This window comes from Mesoplodon bidens, assembly GCF_964165515.1.
Source record: "Mesoplodon bidens genome assembly, chromosome: 11".
Taxonomy (NCBI): Eukaryota; Metazoa; Chordata; class Mammalia; order Artiodactyla; family Ziphiidae; genus Mesoplodon; species Mesoplodon bidens.
The window spans coordinates 69986127-70007716 of NC_138167.1; the positions used below are offsets into that span (position 1 = coordinate 69986127).

Here is a 21590-nt window from a genome sequence, read left to right on the forward strand (position 1 = left end):
AGGACTTACTGTTTAGCACAGGGAACTATATTCATAATAACCTATAACGGAAAAGAATCGGAAAAAGGATATATTTATAACTGAATCACTTTACTATATACCTGAAACTAACACAACTTTGTAAATCAACTATACTTCAATTAAAATATATATATTTATAAAGAAAAGATAGTCATCAAAATTGCTGTAAAGATCTGAGCCTGAGCAACTGGAAGAAAGGTGTTGCCATGTGCTGAGGAGAAAGGCTGAGAAAGAAGCAGGTTTGGGGTGGGGAGTGAATAGAGTTTTTTTTTAGACGTGTTATGTTAAGTTTGAGAGTCAGGTGGCCGCTGCCTGCAGCAGCTTGAAGCCGGGTTTCGGTTCCCAGCCAGAGACTGAGGTCGGGTCACAGCGGTGAGAGCGCCAAATGCTAGCCACTCGACCAGTGGCCAGTGACAAGGCCCTGGCCCTTCGGCTTTGCAGAAAAGAATTCCCACAAAGATGGAAAGTAGTGAAACAAGTAAAGTGTTTATTAGAAGAAAACAGAGTACAGTATGTGGGGATAGACACACGGGCGGGACTCAGAGAGGGAGAGAGTTGCGCTCTCGTGGTAGTTTAAATCACTTAATTGGGGCATTTCTTCTGGGTTTTCTTTGGCCAGTCATTTCGATTTGCCTGGTTCAGAGTCCGTATTTGGTACATCTTAGGATCGTCCCGTGTGTGCGTGCATCTCTTAGCCAAGATGGATTCTACTGAAGAGGCCTATGGGTAGTTAGCCTCACTTACTATGGGGTGGCACCCCCTCCCGTTTGACCTCCAAGGAGCTTTTCTGTGCATGTATAGTCGGGGAGGTCTCCTGACTTTGAGAATGAGGAATATGTGGTCTCTTATCTTCTATCTGGGCAGGGCCCAGCCTCCTCCCTCGATTGTCCCCGGCTGTTTTCATCTTGGAGTATTGGTCCACAGAGAACGAACTCCAACTGTTTGCCCCGGGGGCCCACCTATCGTCTGCCTCAAGATGACATTAGATAGTCAAGTGGAGGTGTCAGGAGCATTCAAGGAAGAAGTCTAGATGAGAAATTCATTTGGGTGTTATGGTGGATGGTAAGCATGGCATGCACTTTGTAGCTCTTCCTGTCAAGAGGAGGACTGTTTTCCCACCCCTTGAATCTGGGCTGGCCTTATGACTTGCTTTCACCAATGGATGCAGTGGAAGCGAGAAGTGAATTCTCAGGCCAAGCCTCAAGAACCCTTGTACCTTCTGCCTTTGTGCTCTTGGAATCCTGTGACCACACTACGAGGACGCCTACTGAGGCCCAGTCACGCTGTGGCCTCAGCTAACAGCCTACTAGACCCGGGCCTGTCTGTGAGTAAGGCCACCTGAGATTCCCCCAGTGGCCACTGACCGACTAGCTGACCGCAGACACATGAGCAAGCCCAGCCGAGATCAGCTAAGTTGGCACCAACTAGACCAGGAGCCCAGTCAAGCCTGAGCCAAAGAAATCATTATTTCAAGCAACTAAGTTTGGGTGGGATTTATTATGGTGCAGAAACCATCACATTTTGATGATGTGTTTAAATATCTGGATATCTGATCTTTTTCTTACTCAAATGAGACCATGATATTGTTCTGAAACATGGCTTTTCCATTCAGTGATGTGTCTAATGACAGTTTCCCATGAGGTATACTTCAGTCTCTCTCATTATTTTTAACAGCTGGATGAATATGCTATAATCAGTCGTCTCAACCAGTGTCTTATTTTGGTGGTTTCCAGGGTTTGCTGTCACAAAGCCTTGGTGAACATTCTTATAGACAGTATTTATATCCATGTGTATTTATCAGATAAGTTCTTGCAAAAACAATTACTGAGTCAAAGAGATGTGCATTTAGAATATGAGTAGTTGTGAAGTTATCATCTAAAATAATTTATTAATTTATACTTCCTTCTATATGAGAGTGACTTTCATCAAGCCCTTACCAACACTTTGAAATATTTGCCAGCCTGAAAGGTAAAAAAAAAATGTATTGCATTACTGTTTTACTTACATTTTTAAATGATGGGTGAGGTTGAGACTATTTTTGTATGTTTAGTATCGATTTATATGTTTTTCCTGGGAATCTCTTATTTCTGCTCTTTGCCCATTTTGTGTCTTGTTTAGCCTTTTAAAAAACGGAACCATCAAATGTCAATGAATATTAAAGAAATGTTACTGTATTTCTAAACACTTTCTAGATGTAGACTTTTAAACTTGAGTTCTAGAGGAGTTTGAAAGGCAATAAATAATCATTTCCTAACATCATGGTGTTTTACAAGTACAAAACACTTGGGTATATCATCTAATATAATCTCATATCTAACTTCTGAGGTAGGTCCTGGTATCCCCAGAGAGATTAAGTAACTTTTAGGTCAGGAAAAATTGTGAGAGACTTCGAAATAAGCATAAAAAGATTGTTCTGTCTAGCGCACTCTTCCAGAATTTCTGCCCCTTTCGTTGTCTGTGAGCTATTTTTCCACTCTGTATAATTGTTGGAAACTGGTACTAATGCAAATGATACTTGTCTATAGAAATGCAAATGAATTGTGCCTGGTGGAGATGCCATTGATTACTTCCCTGTGGCCATTGACCCTTTTTGTCTCTATTTGTAATTCATTTCAGCATTCCTGATTGCCTCTGCTTGTGACTGTTCTTTGAATTCTCCTTTGAACTGTTACGATGTCTTACTGGTTCCCCCATTAATTAGTGAGTTAGATAAAACGTTGGCACGTGTTCATTTTAAATTTATATGATCGTACTGAAACCAGGGGGGGAGGGGGCAGGGCACAACCTTTAAAAGAATGATAGCCGTTGAGTATACCACATAAACTGGTTAGAACCAATTAGGTCCAAAGTGGTGGAAGATTCGACTTCCAGTAGACCTTGAGCCTCATTATACGCTCATTGTAATACATTAGCGTACTCCTGCCAAGGCCAAAAAGTGGGCAGTGGCCCAATTCCTGGAAATCCCCACCCCTTCTCCAAAGTAGTTGGAATAATCCTTCCACTCATTAGCCTATGAAATTACCTAGCCCATAAAAGTCAACCACCCCAGTTTCTCTCTCCCTCCCTCTTTCTTAGGCTTTTCAGCACAGAGTGAGGCTGGCCTTCTAACTAGGCCCCTTGCACAAATCCTGGGAAGTTAAACTCTGAAAAGAGCTTACTCTCTTACCCTTCATTCAAACCAGAAATGACAACATCCCTCCCCAAGCCAGCAGAATAACCAGAGACACTAAGTTCTGTTTAAATTTTTAAAGAAATGTTTCTATATTTCCTTCCCTCTTTAGGACATTCATATCAAAGCCAAACAGAATGTGTTAGACATGGGCCTCTTGCAAGGTCATTGAGCGAAAGTTCTGCTTGCAGGGGGAGGTCAGTACCATTCCTTCCACCAACCTGGACTGAGCTTCAGGGCACAGAGCCTCAGCTGTTCATGTCAATATCCAGTTCCATTTATGAAGCGCTCAGTAGGTGAGCGTTTATGAATGAATGAACAAACCTCTCCTTAGTCTCCTCTGTGCCTCTGTTCTCACCATAGTTCATCTCACCAAAGTAAGGGCCAGAAGGACCCTCAGAAGTCACCTTGTCCAACTGCCTGTGTTACAAATGAGGCCCAGAGCAGGTGAGTGACTGGCTGGAGGTCACACAGCAAATTAGAGGAAGCACAGGTGCAAGAGGACGACCTCTTCCTTCCAGAGATCATCCTGAGACCTCACACAGTGTCTGTCGCCTGAAGCAGGAGGGTGACACTGGCCAGGAGAGATGAGAGCTTCCTTTATTGGTCACCTTGCTGCTGAGTCCGATGCAACCTTCCAAGGGACAAGCTCAGGGTGGCTTCCTGGGCTGTGGGTTGTCTTTGGCTCGTGAGATTGATTCCCCCAGAGACCTGGGCACCTTCCCGCCACCTGCCTTCACCTGGAGAAGAGAGCAGCTCCACTAAGGAGAGGATGTCTGGTCCCTGTGTGGAAGTGGTACAGATGTTGCCCCATTTGGGGTGCGGAGGTGCAAAAAAAGCAAAGTGCAGGGATGCAGGTATGCTGGATGATGAGAGGACCCGGGAGAGGCTGTGTCTCCCATGGGTGGCATGGGAGGAGGGCGATCCGGGTGGGGAGCCAGGCAGAGGCCAGCTGACCTTGAGCCGGTGGATAGCAACCTGTGGGAGGAGCCAGCCTGGGCCGTGCAGGGTGCAGCAGCATGGGGCCCTGTCACAAGGAGAGGCCAGGAGAGAGAAGTGAGCCCTGAGCTTTACCCTGGGCTGTCCCTCGGCTTCCCAACCTTTCCCCGTTACTCTCGGGCAGCTCGGAGTGGGTCGGGGCACCAACTTGGGGAGAAGTGTGTGCCCAGGGGGGTCAGGAAACCTCGTCCCCATCCCGGCATTTACAGCAACTGTTTGTTGTGGAAAAGTCACTTTGCTTCTCAGAGTCGAGTTTCTGCATCAGCAGAAAATGGATAAATTAAAAATCTTACCTCATAGGGTCACTCATGGCTTTGTACACACCGTTACCCATAGGAGTGTCTATTCTGTGTACTGCTGCCGTCCCTCTGTTTGGCATCTGGTACACGTTCCAAATCTGTGTTGACTCAGTGGACAGCTAATCCTTAGGGAGCATTTCCTAGGTGATGAGCCGTCGTTTCATCCTCATCAAATCTATGACTGTCCTCTGAGGGGCACAGTGACTATTCCAGGCCACACTGCTGCTAAGTGCAGGGCTGGGATTCGAACCGGGGCCGCCTGACTCCCCAGCCAGTGCGCTCGACCTCCACGCACCGCCCTTTACTCTGTGATCCTGCTCCATAAACTGGGAAGTTTTGCATAAGCAATACACGTGGGTCCCCAGAGGAGGGAGAGGAGTGTGATTGTCACTCAGTGGAGGAGGACACGGGGACAGAGGCAGCGACTTCCCGAGCATCCGTGCCTACTAGCTTTCTAAAAGAATTGCCGGTGCACTTTTTACTGTAGACAGAGCTCCGAAGGTCCCCAGCCACACCCCCTTTCCCGCCCGCGACCGCCCCCCCGCCCTCCGCCTCAGCCACTCACGACCACGTCCGGGTTTGTGGGCGGGGCCAAGTCGGCCTCGCTCGGCTGCGGCGAAGCCCCAAGGCTGCTGGTCTTCTGCTTCCGCCACTTGGCTCGCTGATTCTGGAACCAAATCTGAGATGAAGGCGAGAGAGGATGGAGATAAGCAAAAGGGATTTTCTCCATCTTGTTCCTCCCCTCAAAATGCATAATGACGGCACCTTCCAAGGGACCAACCCTTACAGTTTAGGAAGCTCCAGGGCATCCAGGATTTCTTTGGATCTGATCTGCCTTGAGAGAGGGGACCCGGGATCACAACCTTCAATACCTGCAGGGGTGTGGGCTCATGGGAGGGGGTGAAGCAGATGGGTGCCATGTAACTGGGAGTGGTGGGGTCTGCGGTGAACAGTGGCTAAAGTGGGCAGTTTCTCAGCTTTAGCCAACAGTCACCATGTGGAAATGTGAGGCCAGCGTTGCAAGCTCATCCAAATTCTAAGGCAGAAATCTTGAGTTTTATGTGAAAGCGCTGAGATTTAAGATACCGTGCAGTTCAAATAAAACCCGTCTGGGTTCTTTCCTGCTGGTGGGCCACTGGTTTGCAACCCCTTTGGGCCCCGTGGCATCTATAGGTTGGTTGAATGTTGGCGGTTCCCTGTGTTCACAAGTGCCCTGATTATCCATGACAAGCTGCCATCTGCACTTGGTCATTCTGCCGAGGCAGGTGCTGAATTCTGGGCTTTACACTAGATGCAGATGCTACCCACCTAGCTGGTGACTGGTTTCAAATAGGAAGAAAAAGGGAAGAAGTCCAGACAGGGGCTGTCGTTCACCAGAAGAGTAGGTTCCAGTGAAATGAAGGGTGGAATGTTGACATGGACCCTGGAGCAGATTTTGAATTCGAATGAGTCCATCATATTTTTAAAAAATTTTTATTGAAATATAGTTGATTTACAATGTTGTGTTAGTTTCAGATGTACAGCAAAGTGATTCAGTTATATATATATACAAATAAATATATATATTCTTTTTTAACGTTCTCGTCCATTATAGGTTATAAGATATTGAAAGGTGGGGCTTCCCTGGTGGCTCAGTGGTTGAGAGTCCGCCTGCCGATGCAGGGGAAACGGGTTCGTGCCCCGGTCTGGGAAGATTCCACATGCCACAGAGCGGCTGGGCCCGTGAGCCATGGCCGCTGGGCCTGTGCGTCCGGAGCCTGTGCTCCGCAACGGGAGAGGCCACAACAGTGAGAGGCCCACATACCGCAAAAAAAAAGATATTGAAAGGTGGATGGGGGAGGGATAAATTAGGAGGTTGTGATTAACATATACACACTACTATGTATAAAATAGATAATCAACAAGGGCCTACTGTGTAGCGCAGGGAACTCTACTCAATACTCTGTAATAACCTATATGGGAAAAGAATCTGAAAAAAGAATAGATATATGTTTATGTATAAGTAAATCACTTTGCTGTACACCTGAAACTAACACAACATTGTAGATCAAATATCCTCCAATATAAAATTTTAAAAATTATATTCTGTTTTTCAAGGATTGCTTTTTTGTTTATTCATTAAAAGTGAAATTATAAAAAAAAGATATTGAGTATAGTTCCCCCATCATATTTGTTAAAAAAAATGAAGAGTGATTTAGAAAACTGTTTTAGAGAGAGTGCCAACATGCAACAATTGGATTTGCTAGAGTGGTTCTTGCAGGACTGGGGATATGCAGAGGGCGAGGCATACCCCTAGTGAGTGACAAGGGGCTACTGTATCTCTAACCACAGAGGAAGCCATAGACACAAGCAGGGAAAAAATGACAGATTACAGATTAGGTCTCTGACCATGGAGGGTCCTTGCCACCTCTCTGTGCTGCCTCCAAAGTGATGCCCATGTGTTCTAGGTCAGGGGTTGGCAAACTAGAGCCTTGGGCTTTCTCTGGCCTCCTACCTGTATTTGTATAGCCGTTGTGCTAAGAATGGTTTATACATTTTTAAATGGTTGGGAAAAAAATCTAAACGAGAATAATATTTGGTAACACATGCAAATGATACAAAATTCAAATTTTAGTGTTCACCAGTACAGTTTTATTGGAACATGCTCATTTGTTACATACTGTAAACTACGGCTGCTTTTGTGCTACAAGGGTAGAGTTGAATAGTTGTGACAGTGACGTTATGGCCCCCCAAAGCCTAACTTAATTAGCATCTTGTCCCTTGCAGAAAAAGTCTGTTGAGCCCTGGTCTAGATTGTCAAGACCTATTTTGTGAATGAGGCTGTGTGGTGAACGATGTTCTGGAGATACAGCCAAGTGCGGAAGGAGGGAGTGGAAGCAGATATCTATGCTACCTCCATGTCCATCCCCCAAGATGAGAAGCTATCTTATAACTGTAGTGGCCTCATTTCCTGGAAAATGATATTTGGCCAGTATAACTGTACTCATGGGATAAAGCCAATGGAAAATTTCTGATGGGGCAGCCCCAGAGGGTGCAGGATACATGCGACCTTACCCATGGCCCCAAGTGCATTGAGGTGGGGGGCCGAGGGTGGGGATGGCTGTACCTGTACCCGAGCTTCTGGGAGGTTGATCCTGGCTGCCAGCTGGTTGCGGACATGGGCGTCAGGGTAGTGGGTAAAGTGGAAGATCTTCTCCAGCTCATTCAGCTGCTCTGTGGTGAAGGTGGTTCGGATCCTCCGCTTGCCCTTCCTCTCCTCTGGATGGAAGAGGGTCCAAGTTGGGTTAGTGACCTTGGTCTCAGTGAAGCTTTTGTGCTGTCTTGTTCTACCCGTTCAACCCCTGTTGCCACTACTTGGCCTCTAGCTCCTTAGGTTTGGAGTTTTACAAGGTTCTCTTTCCTAGAAACTCTGCTCCTAGGCTGAACCCCCTCTCCCATCCATCCTGGACAGCGTGGCCAAGATAACCTTCTAGAAACTTCTTTGATTGTCCTTTCTGCTGCTCAGATGCCTTCAAACAAATTTCCCTTGTCTGTAACAAGGAATGGTAAACCACAGCTTGGGGGCCACATCTGGTCCACTGTTTGTTTTTAGAAATAAAGTTTTATTGGAACACAGCCTGACCCATGGGTTTATGTATTGTCTATGGCTGCTTTGGGCAGCCATAGGCGACTCTATATGGCAGAGTTGAGTCGTCGAAACAGAGACTGCAAAAGCTAAAATAATTACCATCCAGCCCTTTACAGAAAAGGCACAGCAGTCAGCCCCTGAAAGCCTGTTTCCAATCACATGACTAGTCTCATGCCCACTCAGAGTTGCTGCATCATAGGTGGGATCCTAGTGCAAAAGGAAAATGTGGGATCAGAAAGAAAGCTTTTTCCTTTCTTCCTCTCTCTTTCTTGACTTGTCAGGGTGGTTTTTTACTTGCTACTTAAGGCCCTGTTCCCTTGGGCACAGGGATACTAATAGCATGAGCGTGGACCCTCACAGGGCCCACCCTTCAACTTGGTGCCAGGCTGCCTGTGCCTGACCTTGACCCTCCTCACAACCGTGCCCTTCCCTCCCCAATACCCCCAACACAGATGACAGAGGAGGCAGCGGTCACTGGGTAGGGGCGGGGAAACAGGTGGCTGAGAGCCCATCCCAGGGAAGCAGGGAGGTGGTGAGAGGGGCACTGAGCCCGAGCTGAGGCTCCAGGCCCCTGGTACGTGCTTCGTGGTTCCACTGGATTGCGCTTATGAAACACAGATTCAAACATAAAATCATTAAGAATTTCAAGAGGGTGACCATGAGCTTTAACCCGGAAGTGTCAGGCCTCCTTCTGAGCGCAGGGCCCTGTGCAACTACACTGGTCACACACAGGCCCATGAAGCTAGGCCTGCGTGCCTGTGTGGGTGTGTGGGTGTGTGGGTGTGGGTGTGGGTGTTTGTGAGAGAGAGATGGGAAATCAGGTATTCAGTTTGGATGTGTTAAATTTGAGATGCCTGTTGGCTATTCAAAGCAAATGATCAAATAGGCAGATGCTTATGTGTTTGGAGCTCAAAGGGGATCTCGGGACTGAGGTTCACATTTGAGACTCATCAGCGTATATTTGGCCTTTGATCTCATGAGAGTGGGTGAGATCACTTAGGCAGGAGGAGAAAAGTGGAGGGTCTAGGAGTGAGCCCGGCTCCATCCACCATTTAGAGGCTCAGGAGCCAACGAGGGACCCAGGAGAAATCAATGAGGGAGGCCAAGAAGGACAGGTCTCTGTGGTAGGCGACAAGTGCAGTGACATGGACACCTAGCGAAGAAACTCTTTTAAGAAAGAAGGCTCAGCTGTGTCCATGCTCTGACGGGATTAATTGCAGTGAGGACAGAAAGGGGGTCCTTGAACCTGGCTGCATGAGGACCTTAATGTTAGCAGTTCCCACAGAATAGGGGCAGCAAGGGCTCAGGGGCAGTGGGCAGAGGAGAGAAGGGGAGGGGAACTGGAGGAGACAACAACTGTGCACATCTTCAGAGAGGTTTGCTGGGATGTGGAGGAAACATTGCAGTTGACAACTGGAGAGACCATGTTCATGTGGTCCCAGGGATTTAAAACAAATTAACAGTATGACATCATGTAATCTCTCCAGCCAATCTCTCTCTCAGTCTATTTTTGGGGGAACCCTACCTAAGACAGAGGGAGCTCAGACCCACAAAATTCCATAGAAAACGTGGGGGAAGAGAGGTTTGGAAAGAAGGGAGTGATCACAGACTTTAAATTAGAGAGGATGAAGGGGAAGGAAAATAAGAAACAACCAGTGTGTTTATTCAACACCTGTTAAGTACCAGGTACAGTTCTAGACCCTGACCTTGGCCTGTGTGTATGTATATTTAGCTTGCCTTGTTCCAGCATGGATTTGTGAGGCATGTGGTCCCAAATTTGGCATTTAGGACGTCATTGAGGTCCACAGGAAGACTACTTGGGTCGAATTAGCATGGTCAAAGCCAAGCGAAAAAACAATTTTGTGTTATCCACAAACACACTAAATACAGTGTCTCTGATACTGGGTAGGAACTTCAACAAGTATATGTTGTATTACATTGGATGGGGTGTGAGTGGCTGGGATGAAGTCAAGGCAGTGAGGAAAAGAAGAACTTTTATGTCGAGAAGGTGCAAAAAAGGCTAGAGGGAGGTTGGGGAAAAGTCTGGAGTGCAGCCTGGAGCATATACCTAAAGCCTCTCAGGAGGAGAAACTGAGGAAGAAGAGTGAGGGCTTTGGCGGATGCTTGATGGAGCAGGGCTGTGGGGCAGGCTGGTCAGAGGTGCTCGCTGTACCTGGCATTGTGTTGTTCAGGACAGGACAGCAGGAGCTCAGGTCATCAGCAGAGAGTGAAGGAGGTGGGAGGGATTAGAGGCTGGAGGAATGAAGACGGGATTTGGAAAGCTGCTCTGGAGAAGGGTGAGAGAAGCTAGGAGAGTAGGGAGGATGGTGATTCAACCAGCCTTGCTGTACGTCCTGATGGAACCAAGGGACGGTGAACATTGGAGGAAGCACCAAACCAGGTGGGGCAGGTTTGTCTCCCTGACCATGGACTTCTGAGGCCAGGGTTACAATTCTAGTCTGACTTGCAACAAAGACCACATGATGCAATTTTAGGAATAGTAGGAAAGGTAGCCCCCCCCCCCCCACACACAGATCACCTTCCCTTTTGGGGCCAATTCCTACCATTCTAGTTGACCACCATGGCTCCTGATTTCTTTCTCACTCCTGTAAGAAAAGTCTGCTCTCAGAAAATGATGGTGAATCTAGGTACGTCCTGTCCTAGCATCCCTCACGCATATTGGCGAGACTCAAACCCTCTGGGGAAAGAAGCCTGCTGTTCTCTGTCTCTCTGTGTCTCTGTGTCTCTCTCCACTGTGAGCTCCTGGAGGGCAGGGACTATACATTGGACTTGCTGAGTAACTGGCACCTATTGGGAGCTTCATAATTATTTGCTCTAAATGAATAAAGGTGAAATTTAGGCTCTGTTCTCAACCCATTCGGCAGATAAGACACTGTCACAAGAAACAACGCAGAATGATTTGTCTGGACTCTTCTGCACTGTCAGATGTCACAGGTCAGGAGAGAGCAGAATTAGCTGGAAAGGAGGGGTGGGGATCTAAACTGTTGTTGAGGTCTCCTTACTTCCACTCAGTCCACTTTCTTTTTCCCCCCAAAACAGGTAAAACCACCGCAAACTATGAGCTGGAGTAGACACAGTGAAAAATGGATTTCACTCATGATGGTTTAACAGCTGAAGAGATCAATTAACTTTTGTGTGTGTGTGTGCTTATTATCCATCCTGCTATCATTGGACAGTAGAAAACCCACTAAGCTGGATATCAGAAGCCCTGAGCTCTGTTCCTGGCTCCAGTCTACAGCTTGGGCCATGTTTTATTTACTCTCTGGGCCTCAGTCTCCACATCTCTAGAAATGGGGGAGGAGAGAGGGTTTGAATGATCAAATCGCTAAGGCCCTGACATTCTGTAATTCTTTTTCTCTTCAGTTGGAGGCTGAATGGCTTAAAAGGCCTGGCCTTGGGCTTGCCTGGTGGGTGAAAGGAGAGGGCCAGAGAGGAGAGATTTCTGCTGAGGATAACTCTCCCGGCTGAATTGCTCCTGCATCTCTGAGAATCAACAAGTGCATTTCATAGTCTGCCTTTGGTCTCACCCTCCTGACTACCCCTCATTTTTGTTAGTCCATTTTTTTTTTTCCCTCTAAGTACTTTTACTCATTTTTCTGACTCTTGGAAGCTTCTTGGGAGTCCCGGACAGTGATGTTTCAAACATGATTACCCCCTAGAGTAAGCTGTTGGATTGTGAACCAGCTGATGTGATCTGATTTCTCTCCTTCTCTATCCCCTTTTTCCTCTTCAAGTCCACCCTACTTTTTAAATTAAAAAAAAGAGATATTTATTCTATGTTTAGAGCTGGTGGTGTATTTAAGGGATAGAGCCAAAGCCAGCCAGGACTGATGTAGAGAGAAATGGCAAGCCATGCTGAAAGTATCTCATTCATTCATTCATTCATTCATTCATGAGGTCAGCATTTTAGATGATATTAGTGATACAGTGCAGTTCTATAGAAAATTGCAAAAAAAATTTCACAGAATGGAAGATTCCAGGTTGGACGGGCAAACTGAGGTCAAGGACAGCATGGATCTGGGATTCTTCTGGGAGTACAGAGCTTTGGAATAGAGGATACTGAACAGAAACCGTAGGGTGCTGAACTGGAATACAGGAAAGTAAGCAATGTGGAGAACGGAGGATTAGAAACAGAATGTAGATTGTAAAAGAAATAAGCTATCTCTTCCTTTTTCCCCAGAAGGAAAGTTAGGCAAACAAGGGCTCATGACTAAGTATAGATTCCTTAATAAAATGATTATTTCAAGTTTCCATTTGTGTAATTAAGGGAGCAGCTATTAAGATATATATGGCTTTCCCGTATTTCCTGTAGGACCAGAAGGGCATAATTTGGAGATAAGGTGAAGAGGAAAAGATCTGAACCCTACCCTGCAAAATAATTGGGGAGGGGCTGCTTGGCAAGTTATGGGCCAGTAAGAAAAATATTATTCTCATTAGCTTTGAACTATACATTCTCAGGATAAATGTTTATTCTTGAGAGATGATGATAATGATGGTGATGGGATCTATGTGTATGTGCCCAAGAGCTGTAGTGACTTCTCCTGTGAAGAAAGAGGGGTGTCTAAAATTCACATGGTTGGCGAGATGGAGGCTGAGCCCCAAGTGGACCGGGCTGCAGGACTCAAGGGCCAAAGCCCCTCCCCTAAGACTGAGCATGGGTTCTTGGGATGTCAATAGTCAAACACTGATTGTCCCCATACAACTCTTCTTGGGATGTTATTTGAGACTGAATATCCCTAACTTGGAAAACTATAAAAAGGAGTGGTAGGGAGAGGGGTCCTGGAGTTGAGATCACCCCCAGTGAGTGGGGGTCCCTGAAATATGACTAGTGACACCCCACCAGAAGAGCCATTTTGGGAGACAGACTTGAACCTGGAGCTAGGGAAACAAGGTTAGGATCTAAGGCTGGACCTTGTTAAAAGTTTAACTCCTTAGGTCTGCCTTGTTCAATATGGTAGCCACTATCTACCTATGGCTGTTAAAATAAAATAAAAAATACAGTTCCTTAGTCACACTAGCCATAGGTCAATAGCCACATGTGGCCAGTGGCTACCATATTGGACAGCACAGATATAGAACATTTCCATTATCAGAGAAAGTTCTATTGGATAGTGCTACCTTACTGGTTTTCTCATTGGGTTCTTGAAAAAGTCATATTCTGGGTCTCACTTTAAGTCTCTTCTTGTGTTGGCAGTTTCCTCTAATTGCCACATATGTCTAGGAAGGAGAGTATCCATCAGTCATAGAGCTGACTTTGATGGTGTTGGGAAAACTGGAAGTACAGGGAAAGTGAGAGGAAGGGAAGACTGGCCCAGGCCCATCTCTCTGCTGGTGACTGGGGAGAAGGAAAATGTCCAGTGGAGAGGATGGTGCCCTGGAGCTCCGGTTGGTGACTCAGAGCAGAATGACCTGCCCATGGTCCACAGGGCAGGGAGGATGGGGGAGAGCAGAATCTGAGGGGTTGGCTCAGGAAGTATGAAGGTCAACACTTCAGTTTTCCCATCAAATGCGGGAGGAGGCTGCTCTAGGAAAGGAGTGAGGGGGCCAGGAAGCCTGATGCTTGGGTTACAGACCACAGTAGGTGATGAGAGAGATGAAGCAGATGAGGGAAGGCAGAACAGCATAAATGGAATGTGGAACAGAGAAGGCAGAACACAGGACTTTGCAGGTAGAATTTTGGAACCAGAAGGAACCTCATTAAACAGGAAGCTGGAAGTACCAGTTCATGGATGGAGCACCCACTGCATGGGATGATTCTTTTTTTTTTTTTTTTTTTTTTTTTGCGGTACGCGGGCCTCTCACTGTTGTGGTCTCTCCCGTTGCGGAGCACAGGCTCCGGATGCACAGGCTTAGTGGCCATGGCTCATGGGCCTAGCCGCTCCGCGGCATGTGGGATCTTCCCGAACCAGGGCACAAACCCATGTCCCCTGCATCGGCAGGCGGACTCTCAACCACTGCGCCACCAGGGAAACCTGTGGGATGATTCTTAATCATGGGGAAGGGCTGGGATGTTCTGGACCCCGGCTCAGAGAGGACGATGGGGAGTGTGGAGCCCCATCCAAGGGCACCCGGGGGAGGGCGGGGAGGCGGGGTAGGAAGGGGGTAGGAACTTGCCCCCTTCAAGTTGCTCTTCACCCGGTTATTAATTGTTGGAGCTGTGAATCCCACTGCAGTGGGTCTTCAAAGAGAGCGAGTCAGCAGAACTTAATTAAACCTGAGACGTTTAGCACATTGATCATAACAAATACACCATTTACACAGGTGATTAGGCCACCTAATTATAAACTGATGTTTTTCCGTGCATGGCTCCCTCCCCTGATTGCTCCTTCTCTGCGGTCTGCTAATTGGCCTTGGCCGCTCAGCTAAGGCCACGGGGGCTTTGCCGCTGGACTGAGACTCCGGAAACGGGCCTTGTCCTTGTCTTCCCAAGGCAGCGGGTTGGGCAGGATGGAGATCCAGGCTCCCTTTTGGGGCCCTCCTGCAGGCTGAGGACACCTGAACAGGACAGGTGGGGTGCAGGGAGGCGCCTCCCAGGGCAGAGATGCTCTGGCCTCTTCCCTCGGGGTGTGGTCCCGGACTTCTACAGTTCCCTGTGCCCACAGCGTGCAAGGCACACTCCTTGGCCCAGCATTCAAGCTCTTCAGGCTCCCCCGCTTTCCAGGGTCATCTGCTTTCTGCCCGATCATCACTTCCATTATTTCTGCGCCACCTGATGGCTTCTAGATTCCCCAAATCGGCCATGCCTTTTTATCCTCCAGGGACTTGCTCTCACTACCCCCTACATCTGCAAGCCTGTCCTCCTCCTTTGCCTAGTAAACTCTTACTCATCCATCAAAACCCAAATCAGTCAAGGATTTCCTTCTCTCCAAGGTCTGTTGTGAATCTGCATGAGGAAACACAACAGATTTTTTTTTAAATCTATAAGTAAAGAGTGCTAAATTTCAGTGTGCAAGTAACCAGCCTCCATATTTGTACAAAAAAATCTCTCTCAATCTTTAGGTATCCATGTATCAAAGTGTTAATGGTACTTACTACTGGATAGGAGATGGTAAAGTTATAGCTACATTTTCTTTTATCTTCTTTCTGTTTATCTGTATTTTTAATTTTTCTATAATAAACGTGGATTACTTGTATAAATAAACAACAACCCAGAGAATACAGCTAGAGTGGAAAGAGATGAGGATAAAGAAATTGCTAAAAGAAACAGCTGAGAGACCATTGGAAAGCTCACCAGCCACGGACTTGCGCCCTGTTCCCAGGGGTGACTGGGTCAGTGCCCATCCGCCCCTCAGCAGTGTGAAGATGGTTATTTTCCACATGTACGGTCTTCCTTTCATAGTATTTTTTATATATGGCTCTCAGCATATATGTCCCCTCATACTCTACCACACTTTTCATTTTCATATTTTTTGTCTTTTTAAAATAGAAGTTGTACTTTTGTTTAAAGGATTTTGTGCGGGAAAGCTACAAAACAAATAGCAGGAGGGCTCCTCTCTTGACACCTTGTGAGGGCACCAGAGTGTAGCCTGCTCCGTCCCCCATTCATCCACGGTCTCTCTGACTGTGCATCTCAGCGGAAGCCTGAAATTCCCCAAACGTAGGTTTTAAAGATGCTGATGGACATAGATAAAGGCCAAGGTGCTTGGCTTGGCACACGTGACCTCAGCCTACCTCATGCCTCTCATCTCCGCTGACATTGGTCCATGATTTCTCAACTCCAGCCACCCTGAGTTTCTTTGTTTCTCAAAAGGAATATTCCTTTTTATTCCTCTGGGCTGCTTCACCTGCTTCCCTCTGCCTGGCGTGCTCTCTCCCCTCCTCTGCCTGACTGCTATCTCAGACGCCACCTCCTTCTGAAGCCTTCCTTCAAGCAGAGTTTGTTGCTGTCTCCTTTGTGTTCTCAAAGCACTTTGTCAGGTTTGTATGTTTCTCTGTGTTGTTACAGTGTGGCTCTCAGGACGGTGTGCTTGGATTTGGGCACAGGGTACTGGAACATGGGCTGATTACATGTGCTTTCAAGGTGCCATCATATTTCAACAGTTACAACTGTTTTCCTCGCTGAGAGGTTGTGTGTGTGTGTGTGTGTCTGTGTGTCTGTGTGTGTGTTTGCTTCCCTCCTGCCCTTATTCCTTTCCATTCTATACTTGTGACAATGCAGGGGAACAGACAGACAACACAAGCTGTGAAGCTAGAGGGTGTTTCCTGATGTGACACAGGAAGTGTCACAGAACTTGTTTCTATTCAATGCGGGAATCCATATTCATTCAGTTAACCTTCCTGCCGAGAACTGAGGAGGAAGTTAACTAGCTCTTATCTCTGTGAAAATACATACAGAAGGCCAGCCCAAGTGCAGGGATGCAGAGTACCCAGATTAGAGGTATCCAAACCCCCAGGCCCTGTAAACAGGAGAAGAACCATTTCTGGACAAAAAATGATTACCAACTGCCACAGTACAAGGAGTATTTGGAAGAGTAAACCTCTGTAGCAACAGCATTGATGAAAAGAAAGGAAAAAAGGAACTTTGAGAGTTCTATATATGGAGACCGAAAGTGACCTATGAGGAGTCATAAGGAATAAGAAACCATCACCCCAGCATGGAAGAGTGTGAGAGAAGATGAGGAACAGCGAGAGGAAGGCCTGGCCCCAGCCCTGAGCCAGGGCTCCCTCTCCCAGGACCCAGAGCAGAGCAGAGCCACTGCCTTTAGTTCTAGGCAGCTGGGGGCTGAGGAGGAAGTGCAGGGGAAGGAGGGAGAGGAGGAGGAGAAGAGAAAAAAAAGAGGAAGGAGACAGGGAAGAGAGGGGGGAAAGAGGAAAATGAGGGGGACGAAGAAGTGAGGAAAGGGGGAGGGGGTTGAATTGTGTTCCCCTCAAGAAGAAATGCCTAAGTTCTAACCCCTGGTCCCTGTGAACGTGACCTTATGTGGAAATAGGGTCTTTGCAGAGATGATTAGGCTAAGGATCTTTTGTGTGTGTGTGTGGTACACGGGCCTCTCACTGTCGCGGCCTCTCCCATTGCGGAGCACAGGCTCCGGACACGCAGGCTCAGCGGCCATGGCTCACGGGCCCAGCCGCTCCGCGGCATGTGGGATCTTCCCGGACTGGGGCACGAACCGGCGTCCCCTGAATCGGCAGGCGGACTCTCAACCACTGCGGCACCAGGGAAGCCCCACTACTTCTGGTTTTATTCACCTTTGCCTCCCCAGCCTGCAGCCTGGCCCAGAGTAAGCACTCAGCAGTGATTCACTGAGGGACTGAATGGCCCATGAATGGACAAGGGAAGATATCTGTGTCCCTCCCAGGCCAGAAGATCCACACTGGTTTACCCACTGAAGTGGTCCCTTCTTTGCCCATCTTCCTCTCCCCTTTGCCCCCCGGGACTTGCAATTTCCCTGCAGAGGGTCATCAGTGGGACAGGTGCAGAGATGATCTCTTTCTTTCCAGGGTCTGATCCTCCAGTACAAAGTGACTTCCTCCTGACTGGGTCTCCCTGGACTTTGAGGACCCCCAAACTCTGGGGGGCTTTCCTCTCTCAGGAGGAGTGAGCAGGCAGCTGGGCTTAGAATCCCTTCAAATTGGGAGACCCTCCTGGATTTTTCCACTGAGGCTGGGGAAGGTCCAAGCCTTAGATTATGAGGGTCCCTGTGAGAGTGGGAAGCTGTGGGGAGGGACCTTGGTCCCTGCCATGAGAAATGAGGGAGGCCCAGCACTGGCCTTGGTCTGGGTCGCTGACCTGGCCCCGGACCTGGCACGTATTGCTCTGTAGCACCGAACAAGCCAGTTTGCCTCTCTGGACTTCAGCCTCCTCAAAAAAATGGTCCTCGGACCACCTGCGTCAGACTCACTTGGGAGAGCTTGCTAGAATAGATTCCTGGCCTCCACCCTAGACTAGAGGCAGAGTCTTAGGTGCCAGGCCTAGAATGCTGCCTCTTCACAAGCTCCCTAGGGGATTGGGATCCTGAGGTAACGCTTTCCAGTCAACCTCCAGGAGCCCCTCTGTGAAGCCCTTTAAGTGGAGACAAAGAGGAGTTTATTCCTCTGTTGTTATTATTGGGACAGGGGAGGGCCCTGGAGGCACCTCTTCTGTCCTGTTGCCCATTCCCTGAGGGCTCCTGCATGCTCTGTGTGTGTGTGTGTGTGTGTGTGTGTTTGGTGGGGAACAGGACAGAGGTGGAGAGGCATCAGCTGGGCCACCAGCACTGACGGGGGTGGGGCTTCCTAAGGGGCAGTGAGAGGTGGAGGTGGTGAGTAGGTCCTGCCCTGCCTGGCACAGACACCCCTCTGCAGGGAGGAAGCTTCTGCCATGGAAAATGCCCACAAGTGACACTACCGAGGCTTTTGCGCAAGCAGCTTGTTGTGGAATTGGTCATGGCATGTCGGAGCGGGGAGGGCCCTTAGGAATTTTCTAGCTCTGCTCTTTCGTGTTCCAGATGAGGAAACGAAGGCCCAGCCAGGGGAGCGGCTTGCCTGAGGTCCTCCAGTGCGTCGGTGCCAGACCAGGTCTTAGAGGCCAGGTTTCTGGAATCCCAGCTTCCTGCCCTCCCCGCCCAGCCTAGCAGCTCACAGCCTCCAGCTCTTTGCAGTTTGTGCAAAGTTACCTTTATAGTGTCGAACATGCTGACATCTCACCTGCATTATTATTTACTTCACATTTAAACAGACTTCTTTTTGTTTTACCTCAATAAATACATTTATTTTAAAAGAACACCTCACATCATGACCATAAATGGGCAAATGGTATCATGTGTCATAAATAGAAGGTTAGTGTAGAAATCATTACAGAACGATCGACATAAATAATCTTTGTAGACAGGAATAAAGACGCAGATGTAGAGAATGGACTTGAGGACACGGGGAGGGGGAAGGGTAAGCTGGGACAAAGTGAGAGAGTGGCATGGACATATGTACGCTACCAAACGTAAAATAGATAGTTAGTGGGAGGCAGCTGCATAGCACAGGGAGATCAGCTCGGTGCTCTGTGACCACCTAGAGGGGTGGGATAGGGAGGGTGGGAGGCAGACACAGAGAGTGGGGATATGGGGTTATATATATATATGTATAGGTGATTCACTTTGTTCTAAAGCAGAAACTAACACACGACTGTAAAGCAATTATACTCCAATAAAGAAGTTAAAAAAAAAATCTTTGTCTGCCGGCCCCTCAAAGTCATCTTGAAAACCACCATGGCGACCCTTACGAGTCTTGGACATGCTGAATTCCAGCCCAGCGGGGAGATGGATGGATTTAGACCATATTCAGGAATACTCTAGACTGGATGGTCTCAGACCACCAGGGTTCAGTTCTAATGCTACCTACTCTGCAGCTTTTGCAGGTGCTTTGTCTTCTTGGTTTCATCAGCTCTAAGGTAGGGCTCACAATTGTGACAAATGGATAGAACAACGGCCGTGAGACTGCCATGAGAGCCGTGGAGCACCGTCCGATCTTATGACTGCTATTTTCGTAAGCGCTCACTGGGGGTCTCCTCTGGGTCCAGCGGGATAGCTGGCATGAAACATGCCGGCAGCTTCAGGGGAGGTTTAGAAGGACTGGCCTCCTTTTTGCCATCAGCCAATGTCAGGCTAGGAGAAGGGAAGCTGCTCGGGGAGGGGAAATAAGATCTCTCTCTCTCCACAGCAGAGAAGACAGACATGGATTTTATGTAGCTGCAGCAGGAGAGGCTCTGGTTAGACCCTTAGAAGAATGGTTTCTGTGAATGCTCATTGCTCATTCAATTCACTGGAGGGTATTAATGAACTTCTCAAAATTAAGCTGGGGCCCTTTCCTATTGATAGGCTGAGCTGCTGGGAAAGCTGCCAGCTCCCCGGGGACGTGTCGCCCGCCAGGGTCTTTCCCTTGGCCCGCCTCTGAGCACAATCCCCATCTTGGGAGACTTGACTTGGTAGAGGGATTGGAGCTCCGTGCTTGGTAGGAGAAGACATCACGGGCCCCCCTGGGCTTCCTTTCCTTGGATTAAAGGGGTGGAAAGGAAAGAGGACTGGGACCCTTTTGTGAGATAGTCCAGGCTCATCTCCTATCAGACTCCAGTGGACCCTCGAGACGTCGCCAGCTCCATTTCCTCCATCACTCAGCCGTCTCACCGAGGATGAAGCTGAGGCCAGAGTGGAAAGGCACTTTGCCAAGGTGGCTCAGCAGGCCGGGGCACAGGTGACACTGACTGCTGACTCCTGACTCTTAGTGTGTATGTGCCCTCCTCCAGCCCTCCTCAAGCTGGCTCTCAAGCAGGGACCTGGGATCTGGTCATTGTTATTTCGGGGCAAGCCCTGGGGTGGGCACTGGCTTGGGGTGTGATCAGGGTGGGCAGATCCGGGGCAGAGCTTCAGCCACTAGAGGCTGTGCAGGCTGAACTCTGCTTACGAAGGGAAAGAACACGACAGACCGAGCAGGTGTTTGGGGGCGGCTGGGTCTCGGGTCCTCTGCTTTGTGACTTGGGGGCATCACCCACGTCTTCTCTTTACAGATGAATTTCCACATCTGTCAAGTTATGATAATTATGCTTTTCTACTGAAGTTAAAGAAGAGACATGCACAGCCTCCGGGGCAGTGCCGACCACATTGTAAATGCTGAATAAATAAATGATAACTCTCAGCTGTGGCCTGGTTACAGGAACGAGCCCCAGGTCCCTGCATCCTGCAGTGAACTGAGCCTTGGCCCACACTGGAACAGCCACAGTCCCCAGCTGGGTAGAAAAGTATTTAAGGTTAACAGCCCAGTGTCTAACATCTCTTTGAATTTTGAAGGCTTCTCTTCTGTTGATATGGAGCAGCTTTCTCTCTGCCTGAGTGCAGCTGGGTCTTGGAGACCCAGGAACAGATGAGAAATGGCCAGAAGACACTTACCCTGGGGCTGGTCGTGCGGGGGTCTCTCCGGCCCGGAGTCTGCAGCTGTTGCTTGCCCGGTGCCCTCTCCACCTGCCCCTTCTGGCCTGACTGCATCACTCCTCTCAGCCGGCCTCTTTAAGATCTCCTCGATGGAGAAGGACAGGCCACGCTTCTTTGGGGCCTCACAGCCCCCCGAGCTCTTCCTCTCCATCCCCCCATGGAGAGCCGGGCCCGCCTTGGCACCCTCCACGGGCAGCTGCAAGGGGGGCAGAGGGGCCTATGCCAGTGGAGGGTGGCGTCCTTCCTTTCCCGAAGCTCCTGGAATCAAGAGGGTGAGCAGAGGTGGATCCTCATGTGGGATTATCCAAGCAGGGTTATGTCTCCATGGGGACTTCCGTGGGTCACCTTAAAACACCCTGGGATCAAGGAGGCAGGTCACGTCGGGAACACTGGAAGGGGCTGAACCCTGTGCCCAGGGGCTCAGAGCCCTCGCCAGCTCCACGTCGAGGGAGTCACCATTGCCAAATTGGGTTCAGTCCTACTGCAGCGAGTCTCCTCCGGGCTGGTCACCTTCACAATCCCCAGCGTAGGCCGGGGACCCCGAGGTCACAGAAAGT

General features: G+C 48.6%; 1 protein-coding gene across 1 annotated transcript; it reads right to left on the minus strand.

Annotated features, from left to right (window-relative positions):
• Positions 1-318: 318 nt before the first annotated feature.
• Positions 319-21199, minus strand: ISX (intestine specific homeobox; the record flags this gene model as incomplete). Its single annotated transcript, XM_081250249.1, is given in 6 exon segments — positions 319-374; positions 3931-4027; positions 4029-4217; positions 5054-5167; positions 7595-7746; positions 20992-21199. Coding segments are annotated over 6 exon segments (801 nt in total). The 5' UTR covers positions 21185-21199.
• Positions 21200-21590: the final 391 nt, after the last annotated feature.